The 13,313-nt window shown below is 36.1% G+C and overlaps 1 protein-coding gene across 1 annotated transcript; it reads left to right on the top strand.

Moving 5' to 3' along the window:
• Positions 1-7,887: 7,887 nt before the first annotated feature.
• LOC126756545 (uncharacterized) lies at positions 7,888-11,848 on the top strand. Its single transcript, XM_050469686.1, has 4 exons — positions 7,888-8,081; positions 8,164-8,208; positions 8,277-8,365; positions 11,381-11,848. Exons 1-4 carry the CDS (start codon positions 8,013-8,015, stop codon positions 11,649-11,651), a joined length of 474 nt encoding a protein of 157 aa, XP_050325643.1. The 5' UTR covers positions 7,888-8,012; the 3' UTR covers positions 11,652-11,848.
• The last annotated feature ends 1,465 nt before the right edge of the window (positions 11,849-13,313 follow it).

Here is a 13,313-nt window from a genome sequence, read left to right as displayed (position 1 = left end):
GGACACTTGAGCAGTTATTGAATAACTGAACAGTTTTTAGGTTGTATTTCAATAAAACCGTTTTTTGGTCCGATTCCGAACATTTACGAATTGTTTACACAATATAGTGATGTGTGCCAAGTGTTTACGTGAATATTTTTTACCTCGCAAAATTTATTGTATTTTTCAAATATTTGTTTTCTAAAGACTGCTGAAATAATTTTCAATCAAATATTTGGGAATCTTACATTCGGGTTGATATTAATGCACCTGTATAAATTAACAGTTGTACGCTGCAAACACGCAAACAAATGGTATAAATGTACAGAAAACGGTGTATTTTGCTACAGTTTTACGCCAGCGGTCTTGAAAGATTCTACTTACATACGAGAACTTGGCAAAAGTTGAAAATGCTCATCATACGTTTGCATTTAATCTGTGGATTTTTGATTCTGGTGTCGATTTGCCAGGTCATGCTCGTGGATGGCGCTATTGACGATTATGGCCCTATGATGAATGATGCTAAGGATTCGGTGCAGAGTTTTAAGTACATAAACCATGCGGATTCCAAAAATGACGACAACATCGAAAATGATGATGAGGACGATGATGATGATGAGAACGATGATTGCGATGGCGGGAACAATGGCAATAAGGATGACAGTGATGAGGAAGGAGGTGCCCAGAAGGGAGGTGACAGCGAGAGGTCTGATAAATCTGGAAGCAAACGGTAGATACCATAGGAAGCAAATGGTACTTCATATTGACAGTGTTAAGTGAAAAGTATTTATTTATTTAGCAAGAAATACCTTGTAAATCAAATTGTAGTTTTTACATAAGAATATTCAAGTTAGTTTTTGAACACACCGACAATATATCTCTTATTGAAACCATCTTTTATTACCGCATGAAAGGCAATAAACTTATGGATATTTTACCTGTTTAATAACAAAACGATCGGGCAGATCGGAGGATGGAGCCATGTGTAGAAGTTCAAGTAAGTGAGGAAAGTTCTCTGATTGCTATTCACTTGGGAGTGGCCAGAAACGATTCTTTTACAAATGGCTCAAGCAGCACACGACCTCTGGTCTTTGACCAAGTATCCTCTGGGTAGCCAGAAAACATACGTTTGAAGGCGAGCTAAAGTGAGAAGGTAAAACATTCTCTCCACAAGGTTGTGCGCTGGGTTTGGGACCCGCCACATAAAAAACACTACCAATGAAAAGAAGAAAACAGCCTCGGATGAGAGATCCTTCTTTTGATGCCGACCCCTACAAATGTGCTAAGGATTACGACAATAATCTGCGCCAACTACCGTCTCCTAAACATCAAGCATATAAGGGTCTATTGAGCGTATTGTGTGAAATATTAAAGTTCACCCTCAACAAACTGATTGGACCTTATCAGTGTGGGTTTAGACCTGGAAAATCAACAACCGACCAGATATTCACCATGCGCCAAATTTTGGAAAAGACCCGTGAAAGAAGAATCGAAGCAAAAAACGCAGGATCGGGAAGGACCTCTCCGAGCCGTTCGATACCAAACGAGGTTTCAGACAAGGCGACTCCCTATCGTGCGACTTCTTCAACCTGCTTCTGGAGAAAATAGTTCGAGGTGCAGGACTAAATAGAGAAGGTACCATCTTCTATAAGAGTGTACAGCTGCCGGCGTATGCCGATGATATTGATATCATCGGCCTCAACACCCGCGCCGTTAGTTCTGCTTTCTCCAGGCTGGACAAGGAAGCACAGAAAATGGGTCTGGCAGTGAACGAGGGCAAAACGATATAGTATGTCCTGTCATCAAACAAACAGTCGTCGCACTCGCGACTTGGTTCTCACGTCACTGTTGACAGTCTTTGAACTTTGAAGTTGTAGATAATTTCGTCTATCCAGAAACCAGCGTAAACACTACCAACAATGGCAGCCTGGAAATCCAACGCAGGATAACTCTCGCCAACAGGTGTTACTTCGGACTGAGTAGGCAATTGAAAAGTACAGTCCTCTCTCGACGAACAAAAGCTAAACTCTATAAGTCTATGGTGCAGAGGCTAGGGCGATGACAGCAACCGATGAGTCGACGTTACGAGTTTTCGAGAGAAAAATTCTGCGAAAGATTTATGGTCCTTTGCGCATTGGCCACGGCGAATATCGCATTCGATGGAACGATGAGCTGTACTAGATATACGACGACATTGACATAGTTCAGCGAATTTAAAGACAGCGGCTCCGCTGGCTAGGTCATGGTCAAGTATTCGACGCAGTACCCGCCAGGGGAAGCAGAGGAAGAGGAAGACCTCCACTCCGTTGGAAGGACCAGGTGGAGAAGGACCTGGCTACGCTTGGAATATCCAATTGGCGCCACGTAGCGAAAAGAAGAAACGACTGGCGCGCTGTTGTTAACTCGGCTATAATCGCGTAAGCGGTGTCTACGCCAATTAAGAAGAAGAAGAAGACCAGATATTCACCATGCGCCAAATTTTGGGAAAGACCCGTGAAAGGAGAATCGAGAATCGATTCACACCACCTCTTCGTGATTTCAAAGCTGCTTTCGACAGCACGAAAAGGAGCGACTTCTTCAACCTGCTACTGGAGAAAATAATTCGAGCTGCAGAACTTAATCGAGCATGGACATTCTTTTATAAGAGTATACAGCTGCTGGCTTATGCCGATGATATTTATATCATTGCCTCAACACACGCCCCGTTATTCTCCAGACTGGAAAAGGAAGCAAAGCAATTGGAACTGGTAGTGAACGAGGGCAAGACGAAATATCTCCTGCCATCAAACAAATAGTCGTCATACTCGCGACTAGGCTCCCACGTCACTGTTGACAGTCAAAACTCTGAAGTTGTAGATATTTCCGCTTATTTAGGGACCAGTATAAATCCCACCACCAATGTCAGCCTGGAAATCCAACGCAGGATAACTCTTGAAAACAGGTGCTACTTCGGACTGAGTAGGCAATTAAGAAGTAAAGTCCTCTCTCGACGAACAAAATAAAACTCTATAAGTCTCTCATTATTCGCGTCCTGCTATATGGTGCAGAGGCATGGACGAAAACAACATCTGATGAGTCGACGTTACGAGTTTTCGAGAAAAAGGTTCTGCGAAAGATTTATGGTCCTTTGCGCGTTGGCCCCGGCGAATATCACGAATTCAGCGAATTTAGAGGCAGCGGCTGCGCTGGCTTGATCATGTCGTGCGTATGGACAAAAACAATTCAGCTCTGAAAGTATTCGACGCAGTACCAGCTCTCTGTTGGAGAGATCAGGTGGAGAAGGACCTGGCTTCGCTTGGAATCTCCAATTGGCGCCACGTTGCGAAAAAAAGAAATGATTGGTGCGCTGTTGTTAACTCGGCTATAATCGTGTAAGCGGTGTCTATGCCAGTAAAGAAGAATAAAGATAGTGTAAATCGGAATTATAAGGTTAGGAACCATGCTATGGTTAAAAATAGATGAAGCAATAAATTCTTCAAGTCCTTCATTTGCGATTGGGGATTTTTTCCAGAGAGTTATAATGTTCATAAATTGCGCATAGTTAAAAATTGGTTCGTGTTTTCTAAAAAACTTCTAAAAAAACATTCCAAAGCATTTAAATATGAATTTTACATTTGTAAAGAGGTGGCTTGACCTTTATGAAGAAACTGCAAAAGTATATGACAAGCTAGGAAGAAGGAGGAATCACGTGACAGCTTAAAGCTAAAACGCTGATAAAGCTATCGACTTCTTTGAGAAGAAACCACTGGTCAGCCTTAGAGAAACTAAAAAAAATGCTTAAAAATTGATTAGACATATCCCTAAATACAATACGGAACAGACTTCACAGATCTGGTATCAAACGCAGCAGTACTGTTATCAAATCTTCTCTGCTCATTGATTTCGTGTTTTGAGATGCTTCACACAACACCTGCAGGCTCTTAGAATGATAGAGATACATATATTTAAAAACGGATTTACTGAAGGCAGCTGAAATGTTTCATGACAAAAATAACTACTGTATGATTGGATACTGCAAGAAGACAATAATCCGAAACATAGGAGCAGACTCTGCACTCTATGGAAATGCGAGAACCATATTGTTACAATAGATTAGCCATAACAGTCACTAGACGCCAATCCATTAGAGAATGTCTAGGCTTGAATGAAAAACCAAATATTATGAAAACATAGCGCTTGTGTTTCAAGAAAACACTAAAGTCAACAAAAGATTTATTCGTCTACTCCAACATACTTAGGTTGGAGTAAGAATTGTGTTAACGTCAGATATAACAAAACAATATATTTTGTATAATTACAAAATTTTTCCCAATAAAGGTTACTTACACTTTGTAAGACTAATACTAAATTTTTTGAACGCACTGTATTTAAAATATGAAATTGCGGATATTATGATTCATAACTATTTATTATAATCTAAATCTAAACAAGGAAGGCTAGGTTAAGTTCACGCATATCCGAACATTTTATACCATCGCAATTTCCAAGGATAAAATCCGTCGGAATATTTTCAGTGGACGGACGGACAGACAGACATCTGAAATTTAATCCCAATTATTTATATATCTCGATTGGTGTTAAATCAATCAAATCTAATCTATGAAGAAAGATTGAATGCTCTCGAATTCAACTCATTATGAGAGATTTCGTTTACCTCGAGTGTCTAATCAAAAAGTTAGAAATTAAGCAATGTCTAATTCTTCGGCTTTAATTCAGTTCGGTTCTGATATAACCCGTGTATTTTCTTGTACAAAAAATGTGAAAATAACACCAGGATTGGGTTGGAACATATGCTCGGTGAAATTCTCGTTTTATCTTTAGTCAATGAAAAATACCAGTCATCTAAATAGTTTCGGTTAGAGGCTGTCATTAGAATGAAGATTAACCGAATCCAAAGCGTCGAAGAGCACAATGGTCAAGTGGCAATGTCATGCCGTCTACGTGCACGGTATACATATATCTCAAGTATGCAGCATTATTGGAACATTTGGAATAAAATCGACGTAGAAAAATTTTGTAGGGGCAATTAAACTTATGTATACATATATCCAGTACCGTGTCAAAACTCATAACGGATATTATAAAATCAAGCACATAGTGGAACTGGTCAAAAGTACGAGGGGGTTTGCGGAAAATGTTACCGTATGTTCTGTTGTTGTTTTCACAGCGTGGTGGTAGATATTTTACATAATAGGTATTGAAAAGCCAACTTTCTGGGTAAGTGATGGTTATTTTTGAGAAACGAAAATTAATTGGTGAAATTTTAGTTTGAATGAAAAACACAGAATTCCTATGTTAAATTAATTGATCCTAAAACAAGAAAAAACGTTAACTTCGGTTGCACCGAAGCTAAATACCCTTCACAGGTGCATTTCTCTTAGTAACTACATGTTCAGTTTGTATGGAAGCTATATGCTATAGTAATTCGTTCTGAACAATTTTTTTGGAGATTATATTGTTACCTTAAGCAGTAATCCATACCAAATTTCGTGAAGATACCACGTCAAATGCAAAAGTTTTCCATACCAGCACTAGATTCCGATCGTTCAGTTTGTATGGCAGTTATATGCTATAGTTAACCCATCTGAACAATTTCTTCGGAGATTACATTGTTGTCTTAGAAAATAATCTATACCAAATTTCGTGAAGATACATTGTGAAATGTCAAAGTTTTCCATACAATAACTTGATTCCGATCGTTTAGTTTGTAAGGCAGCTATATGTTATAGTGATCCGATATCGGCAGTTCCGACAAATGAGCAGCTTCTTGAAGAGAAAATTACGTTTACAAAATTACAAAATAATAACTTAAAAACTGAGGAACTAGTTCATATATATACAGACAGACGGACGGACAGACAGACGGACATGGCTAAATCGACTCTGCTCAACGTACTGATCATTTATATATATACTTTATAGGGTCTCCGACGCTTCCTTCTGGGTGTTACAAACTTCGTGACAAACTTAATATACCCTGTTCAGGGTATAAAAAAAGCGACTCCTAAGAGTTAAGCTACAGCGCCTGGCTTGAGGGAGGATTTTCGTTTTGTCAATCACTAACAATTAAGAGGGTAAGAGTTGAAAAAAATTAAAAATTTTTTTTTGAAGCACCCTAAGGTATATAGACATTTCTAGTTTATACCATCGATTTTATTTTCCATGTATGCCATATACATTACTGTAAATAATTAAATCGAAGATAATTAAGTTCATTTCAAAATTTTATCCGAATAAATAACTATCTAAAATAAATTAGATTTACTGGAATAAAAAGTTAAAACAGTTATTTTTAATCCCTCATAACTCCGCCCTTGTGCAAAAGAATTGTGATGTTTTTTGCGTGCGAGAAAAGTTATGATTTAACTTTTTCGCAAATCATAATTAACGTTTGAGTACGCTACAATTGGCTTCGAGACCACAACACTTGTATTACGTTTAAGCTAAACTCACTCTTTCCAAAGCTGAGTTAATACTTCTAACTGCTAACGGTGTGTGAGCGCTGTACACTTGGACAAACATTTAACTCAGTCAAACAGTGAACTCAGCACCAAAATTATTCAAAAGGACGCTAAAAGTGGAATATTTGGCTGGAAGGCAAATATGTATGTATTGTTTAAACAGCTTTCAGCTACGAAAATGACGGTATGTTGGTATAAAATGTCTGGAGAGTTAAACAAACTGTTTCAGTCTTATTCGAAACTAAGAAATGCCAGTTTTAAATTTATTGCTAATTTGTGGATTAAATCTTATCTCGGTTGCATGTCAGGTGGCTAGCCTGGCGTTATCACACGATGTTAATGATGAAGAGAGTATGAAACAAAGCATCATCCCTGAGGATGAGAACCAGAAGCATTCGAAAATACTACGCCGATGAAGGAATTGCTCCAAAATATTCTATTTGAACCGAGAGTACATCGTTAGAAAGAATTTGATTTCTTATTGAGCTGAGCAGTTGGTGGAACGGAGGAATGAGCACAAGAAATTTTGCGAGCATACAAAGTAGTGAAAATGTCTGTCAATAGACTATCAAAAACATCCTAGACATGTGAAGCCAATGATTTCTTTCTATATGGCGTTTCTTGTTATTATAATGGTATATTAAATAAGATTCTTTTAAATTTACTGATTAGTCTTAAGTAAGTTTTGTTTGTGTCAAAATGTGACAAACAAATGTAAAGAAATACTACAGTATTGCAAAAACAAATTTTTAGCAATATACTGAGTAGAGAAACTGCAATAAAAATGGTTGATAGTAAAACATACTCTCAAAATTTGTGCTATGGAAAATTGGGGCGCTCTATTATCTATTTATAGGTATACAACAGTTTTAAAATTGCAATTCCAAAGACGTACCTACACGTTATTAAAAAATCTTGTTTATCTTTTACAATCGCAAACAATTTTCATTCAGTATCCTAATGGAAAATTGCTACAGACTTTCATTTTTTGAGGTACTTGCGGGAAGCGAACGGTTGCTGTGATCCAAGTCATGTCAAAAGTCAAACTAATGTCCAATGTTATCCATTCTGTTGCATTACTTTCACATATCATAAAATAAAGTTCTACAATTTTCTTTACTTAAGTTCTCTTTCGGTTTAATTAATTATAGAAATATTAATATCAGCGTTGCATTGTACTTTTCACTACTTTACTTATTTGTTAATTAGATTCGAATCGGAATATCTGCTATAAACATTTAATTAAAAATGTAAATATACATATTCGCTTATATATTAGATCATTTAAAAGATCTCCATTAAAATCGCATATAATTTCAACAGGTTTTTCACTTATTGCCTACAATGTGGACCGTAGCGTGTAATAAAATTAGAATACATACTATAAATTAGCATTACAACAGCAAAAAAGTGTTCGAAACAATCACGTCAACAATAACTCAACTGGTTCTTCTCACATCACCGTTGAATAAAAAACATTTGCTGAATTTCGAGTGGGTGTAACATTAGTTGGAATTATTGGCCTGAAGCAGAAAGAACTCTCAAATACAAATTCATCAGTACTGAAATAAAATGTGCAAAATTTGTTTGCATTTCGTGTGTGTACAATTTCTGTTATTAAATTTTTATGTCATAAATGTTGTGAGTATAATGAACTTGATCTAATTTTTTTAGTTTGTGAATTCATGTTTAAAGAAAATGCAATCATTGTTTGTTTTCGTAGCGTGGTCTGTGTTTGGCGACGGAACCACCGACTTGTCTAACGAATGTGAGTTTTGTTTTGTGGTTTAATTGAATAGAAACTATAATGAACTAATTGTTTTATGTAACTTTAAGTTGGAAGAGGAGGATGCCAAAGAAATTCTGGATTATGTGTTGAGCAAATATGAAGAGGTTGGCATGAAAATCACCGGTGAGCCATTGGCGTAAGTAGAAACCAACATTGTAACAAATGCACATGATTCGATACCAAAAGTATAACGTCGCCCAAAAGCTAAATTCGAAATAAATTTTTCTATTGACTACGATTCACTTCATCATATTAAACCTACAGACAAAACCTTAAGCGTCTGCTTTGAGGTATAACCAATATACAAAATTTGATTTAATATGAGTAGATTTCATTTCATATAATTTTTTCCTTCCCAATAAACTTGTGAAAATTATGACACTTGATTTTGCATATACGATATAAAATATACTATATATACATATAATACTAGTGGATCTGGCCACGCGTTGCTGTGTTATACAGTTTATACTATTATTCATATAATAAACTATTCAATACATTAAAAACTTTATTTACGATTAAAGGCGACCGTATTTGTCGGTATAGGAATCCAAGGGATTGTACTTGAGGTTTAATTTTGAATATGTTCATACAAATAAGTTTCATTTATGGCTACTTTCTCAATGTCTGGTTACAAGCCTTTCTGTCCAGTTAATAGAATTGTCCGCTTAATAGAGCGTCCATGTAATAGAGCTTTCACTATATTTTTATTTATGAATGGTTTTTGCTATCCTATCTTCTAAGTTGTTTCGAACTGGACACACTGTGCTCAATTTTATTAAAATTGGGTAAATAGTTTAGGAGTCAACGTGACACGTAATATTTATATATATAAAGATATAGTATATATGTATATGCATTGAAATATGTAAATCCTCCTATTTCGATTTTCCTTTGCATAAGTGAGTATGTTTTACGAGTTTATGAATGAGGTGTTGAAAGTAACGAAGCGACAGCGACCAAAGTGTACAGCAATCAAATTATATTTACATGTAATCAGAGTTGAAAATAATTTAATGCAAAAAAATAATTGGATTAACATTGGAATCGATTTTTCTAAGTGCTATGATGAGTGGAAAATTCATTGGCATAAGTGTATTGTAGCGGGAGGGGATTTCTTTGAAGGAGATGAAATGGAAAAAATTCACCTTTCAATTTGATATATATATATATACATATACATATATATCATAACATATATTATATATGTGCATGGAAGTTATGGTACCTCACATAACATCACCAATCATATGAAGTAAAGTCAATCAGCTTCATTCCAGTACCATTTCGGATGTAACCGCCGAAAAATAACGTGACAGCTTGAACCGACGCATGCGTGATCCGTCAAAAAACAGCTATCAAAAAAGTATCTCTACTTGGATCACCCGTTATTTAGTTTTTCATTTATCGCACTTTTAGTAGTTTTTAACAGTACCGTTAAACTATGAGAAGTGGACGGAAATCGCGATAAAGCGTTTTTAACTCACAGAAAAATCAACCACGCCTATCTCCTTTCTTTTCCCAACCTCTTATAATGTTTGTAATTTTATGTTTCCTTTCCGATGGGCTTGAATCTGCTATGCATTTTTTTGTTTGTGGTTTTCATAAATTTTTTCCTGTAACAACCAGTACGAAATGTTTTCAAGAAGTTGTAAAATTGACCCTTATTCATTTTACTATATTTGCGGCGAATTTATTAAAATGAGAGATGAAAAGCTTGCTTTTAGGTAAAAGTTTAAAGATTTACGAGATATATTAATTTTAATGCAATCTAACTGTTAAAAGTCAGAACACCAAATGAGCTCCATTTGTGACATTTAATTTAATTGATGAGTTCATTGCCTCTTGTTATACTCTTGCAACATGTTGCAATAGAAGTTCTGTTCACCTAATGGTTGCATGTAGTATCACCCGAAACCAATCGAGATAGATATAGGGTTATATATATTATATATAAATGATCAGGATGACGAACGAGTTGAAATTCAAGGGACTGTCTGTCTGTCCGTCCGTGCAAGTTGTAACTAGAGCAGAATTGAGATCTCTTGATGAACATGGTATGCGCGTTTCTTGGAAAAAAAAAACTAAAGACTCGTAAATGGGCGTAATCGGACCACTGCCACGCCCATAAAACCCCATTAACCGGAAACGTACAAAGTACTATAATTAAGCACCAAATTAAGATAAAGAACTGTAATTTGGCACATGGGATCGCAGGGCAGGGGCACCTGTATGCAAACAACTAAAAAACAGTGGGCGTGGTCCCGCCCTCTAATAAGTTTAATATACATATGTATCTCCACTAAAGCTAAAACCAGCTAATTTACCCTGCTCAAATATTATAAGAACTCCTAAAGTCAGTGTGAAAATTGATGAAATCAGATTATAACCGCGCTGACTTCCCATATAACGGTACTTTAAAAAACTACTGAAACCTGATAAGTTTATAACAAAATGTGCTAGAGGCTTCCGAAATAAAGGGGCCGACGTCAAAATTGGACTATGGGTGTGGCACCGCCTACTTTTAGGTCAAATCGTTTACCGCCCGATCAATTTAAACAAAATTTCTTGCGTGACATCTCCCTTTACACCCTTATGTTATGGTGTAAAAATTGGTGAAATTAGACTATAGTCACGCCTACTTTTCATACAACACACAATTAAATTCCATTTGAAACTTTCACTTTCCTATGAAGTTCTTCGACCGAGTTTACATCACATTTCAGGGTGTTTTTAATATAACTTTAGCTGACACGAAGTAAAATATAGTACTATAATTAAGTCTACGTTAATGGCCTTTAATATAAATCAAGAGATATTACATTTGATTAATGGTCGTGCAAATCTCTCGCAAAAAATTATAAAAGCAACAAAAAACATACATTATGTAGAACGCGTTTTAGTTAAAGTATAGTATACTTTTTAACACTTTTTCTGGAATTGAAAGTTTCCATTTCGTAATTATGAACACATTTCCGCATTCTGAAGCCGATTTCATTTTAAGCCTCTTAAGCCTGGAAGAAACAACAAAAGTGCAAACAAATATGACGAGGTTATATTGTAGAGGCCCTTAGCCTTCACTGAATACATCATTTTTGCCTCAATTGAACTCTTGAAGTTACTTGTGTGATATTTATTATCTTTGCAGGGTTCGTGGTAAGCGCATATCATCCGGAGGCACTGAAGAATTTCACATTGTCTTCCACTACGTGGACAATACTCCTGGTGATGTGATACAAAATTGTGTTTTCATTGTTGTGCATAATCCAAATGCTTGCGAGACTATAAGTACGGTGTGTAATACATTTTTACCCGTAACTCCTCGACCACTCCTAAAGCTCGAAGACTTAACCGTTTGCGAGGATGGCGAGGAGCAAACAAGATCACACGAAGAAACCGGAGATGAGAAAACGGCATAAAAACGACACAGACAGAGTAACAAAAAAACTACTTACTCACCACTTTGTATGTTAGAAAATAAGTTTGCAGTTATTATTAAAGCAGTATTATGAATATATTAAAAGCAGGTTATTCAAATATTATTCTACTCTATTTATTAATGCCAAATTTTTTAAGAGTTATAAATACATTAAAGTATTGAATTGTGAAATTTAAACATTGTCTATTGCCTTTTTGAACTAGTATTAGATATTATAACAAATTCAGTAGGTCAGATGTTTCTATGTGAGAAAGAAACTTACAATTACTTACTTACTTTCAATGATTTAGATGTAGTAAAATAGTGAATTTAGCGATTTATAAAGTTTTCACTTAAGCCCGTTTTTTTTCTGAAATTGTTTGAACTTGCCACCTCTTTTCATATTTAGGTGTCTTTGACTTCATCCGTTCCAGTATAAAATAAGCTGCCGATAGCGGATTAGTATGGCTGTAAAATTGCCTGCAATGTATACTTAGACAGTAAAAATAAAGAAAATCGAATATCTATCAATTATTGCCAGATTACAGGTAAGAAAAGGAAATCAGAATTTCCCGTGGTTGCGAAGATCTTGGAGTACTACGAGGGCGAAAATGGTTAGCTAAAACCTGAGAAGAATGCTAGCACACTGGATTGATCTAGGAAAATGCTGAGCAGTGGTGATGACGACAATGGTATCGACCGACGCCCAATCTGCAGTCAGACGGTAGGGATTATATGAGGGGGAACCTCCCGCGGTAAGAAGTCACATGCAAAAGCGGCAGCTCCGTTCAGCTAAAAAGCTAAACTTGTCGGTGCTACAGAACTTGGTGTATTTGACTGAAATAGAGCAGACCGAGTACCATGCACAACGAATTAGGTTTGGCCTGTATTGATACTAGTCACCTCAACAAATTTGTGATATGCACGTATTTGAAAATGAGTACCATAAATACGAGATATACTATATAATTGAACTAAAAAATGTCTACTATAAATGTTCTATACCGATATCTCCATATGTTTTCTTAGCCGCTAGATTACTTATGAATTTAGGTAAAGCTTTTGAAATGGCTTCAATAGAAGATACAAACTTTACTGGTCTAATCGCCTTTTCGCAAAGGAGTTAATTGATAATTTAACCTACCTTTGTTCGATTGACTCGCTAATCTAGAACTATTTACGATACAAATTAAAAATCTTATTTTATTACATTAGCTCGTAATCGAATTGAAATCGAGTTGAAACTGGAGTGCAGGTCTTCGAGTTATTGTTCATACTGTAAATTTGGCCGTGTTTTAACTCTGGCGGTTGTTGTCCATGCTGTGAATTTGGTTGTGTGCTTTGATAAGATAGCAATCAGCTGATGAATTTTAAGCATTAGAAAAAATACAAAATAAAGAACACAAAACAATATAACAGCTGTTCGTTGATCGAGTACCCGGCTGTCCGAAAGGCAAATACTGGTTTCTCACTAGTAATCAAAAAGTACTGAATTAATTTGGCTGTGCGAAAAGGCTATAATGACGAGCAGAAAATTTCACACACCCTTTGAATTTTAAAGAACTTTTATCATTAGCATCAACCACTAGCTTTTGTCGCATACTCTGTTGAGCTTTTTATTCTGAAAATAAAAACGGGTTTGACTTAGGTTCATTGTGAACGT

The sequence above is a fragment of the Bactrocera neohumeralis genome, chromosome 2, assembly GCF_024586455.1.
Source record: "Bactrocera neohumeralis isolate Rockhampton chromosome 2, APGP_CSIRO_Bneo_wtdbg2-racon-allhic-juicebox.fasta_v2, whole genome shotgun sequence".
In the NCBI taxonomy this organism is placed as follows: domain Eukaryota; kingdom Metazoa; phylum Arthropoda; class Insecta; order Diptera; family Tephritidae; genus Bactrocera; species Bactrocera neohumeralis.
The sequence above is the reverse complement of the archived record's forward strand: the minus strand, read 5'-3'. Positions and strand labels throughout refer to the sequence as shown.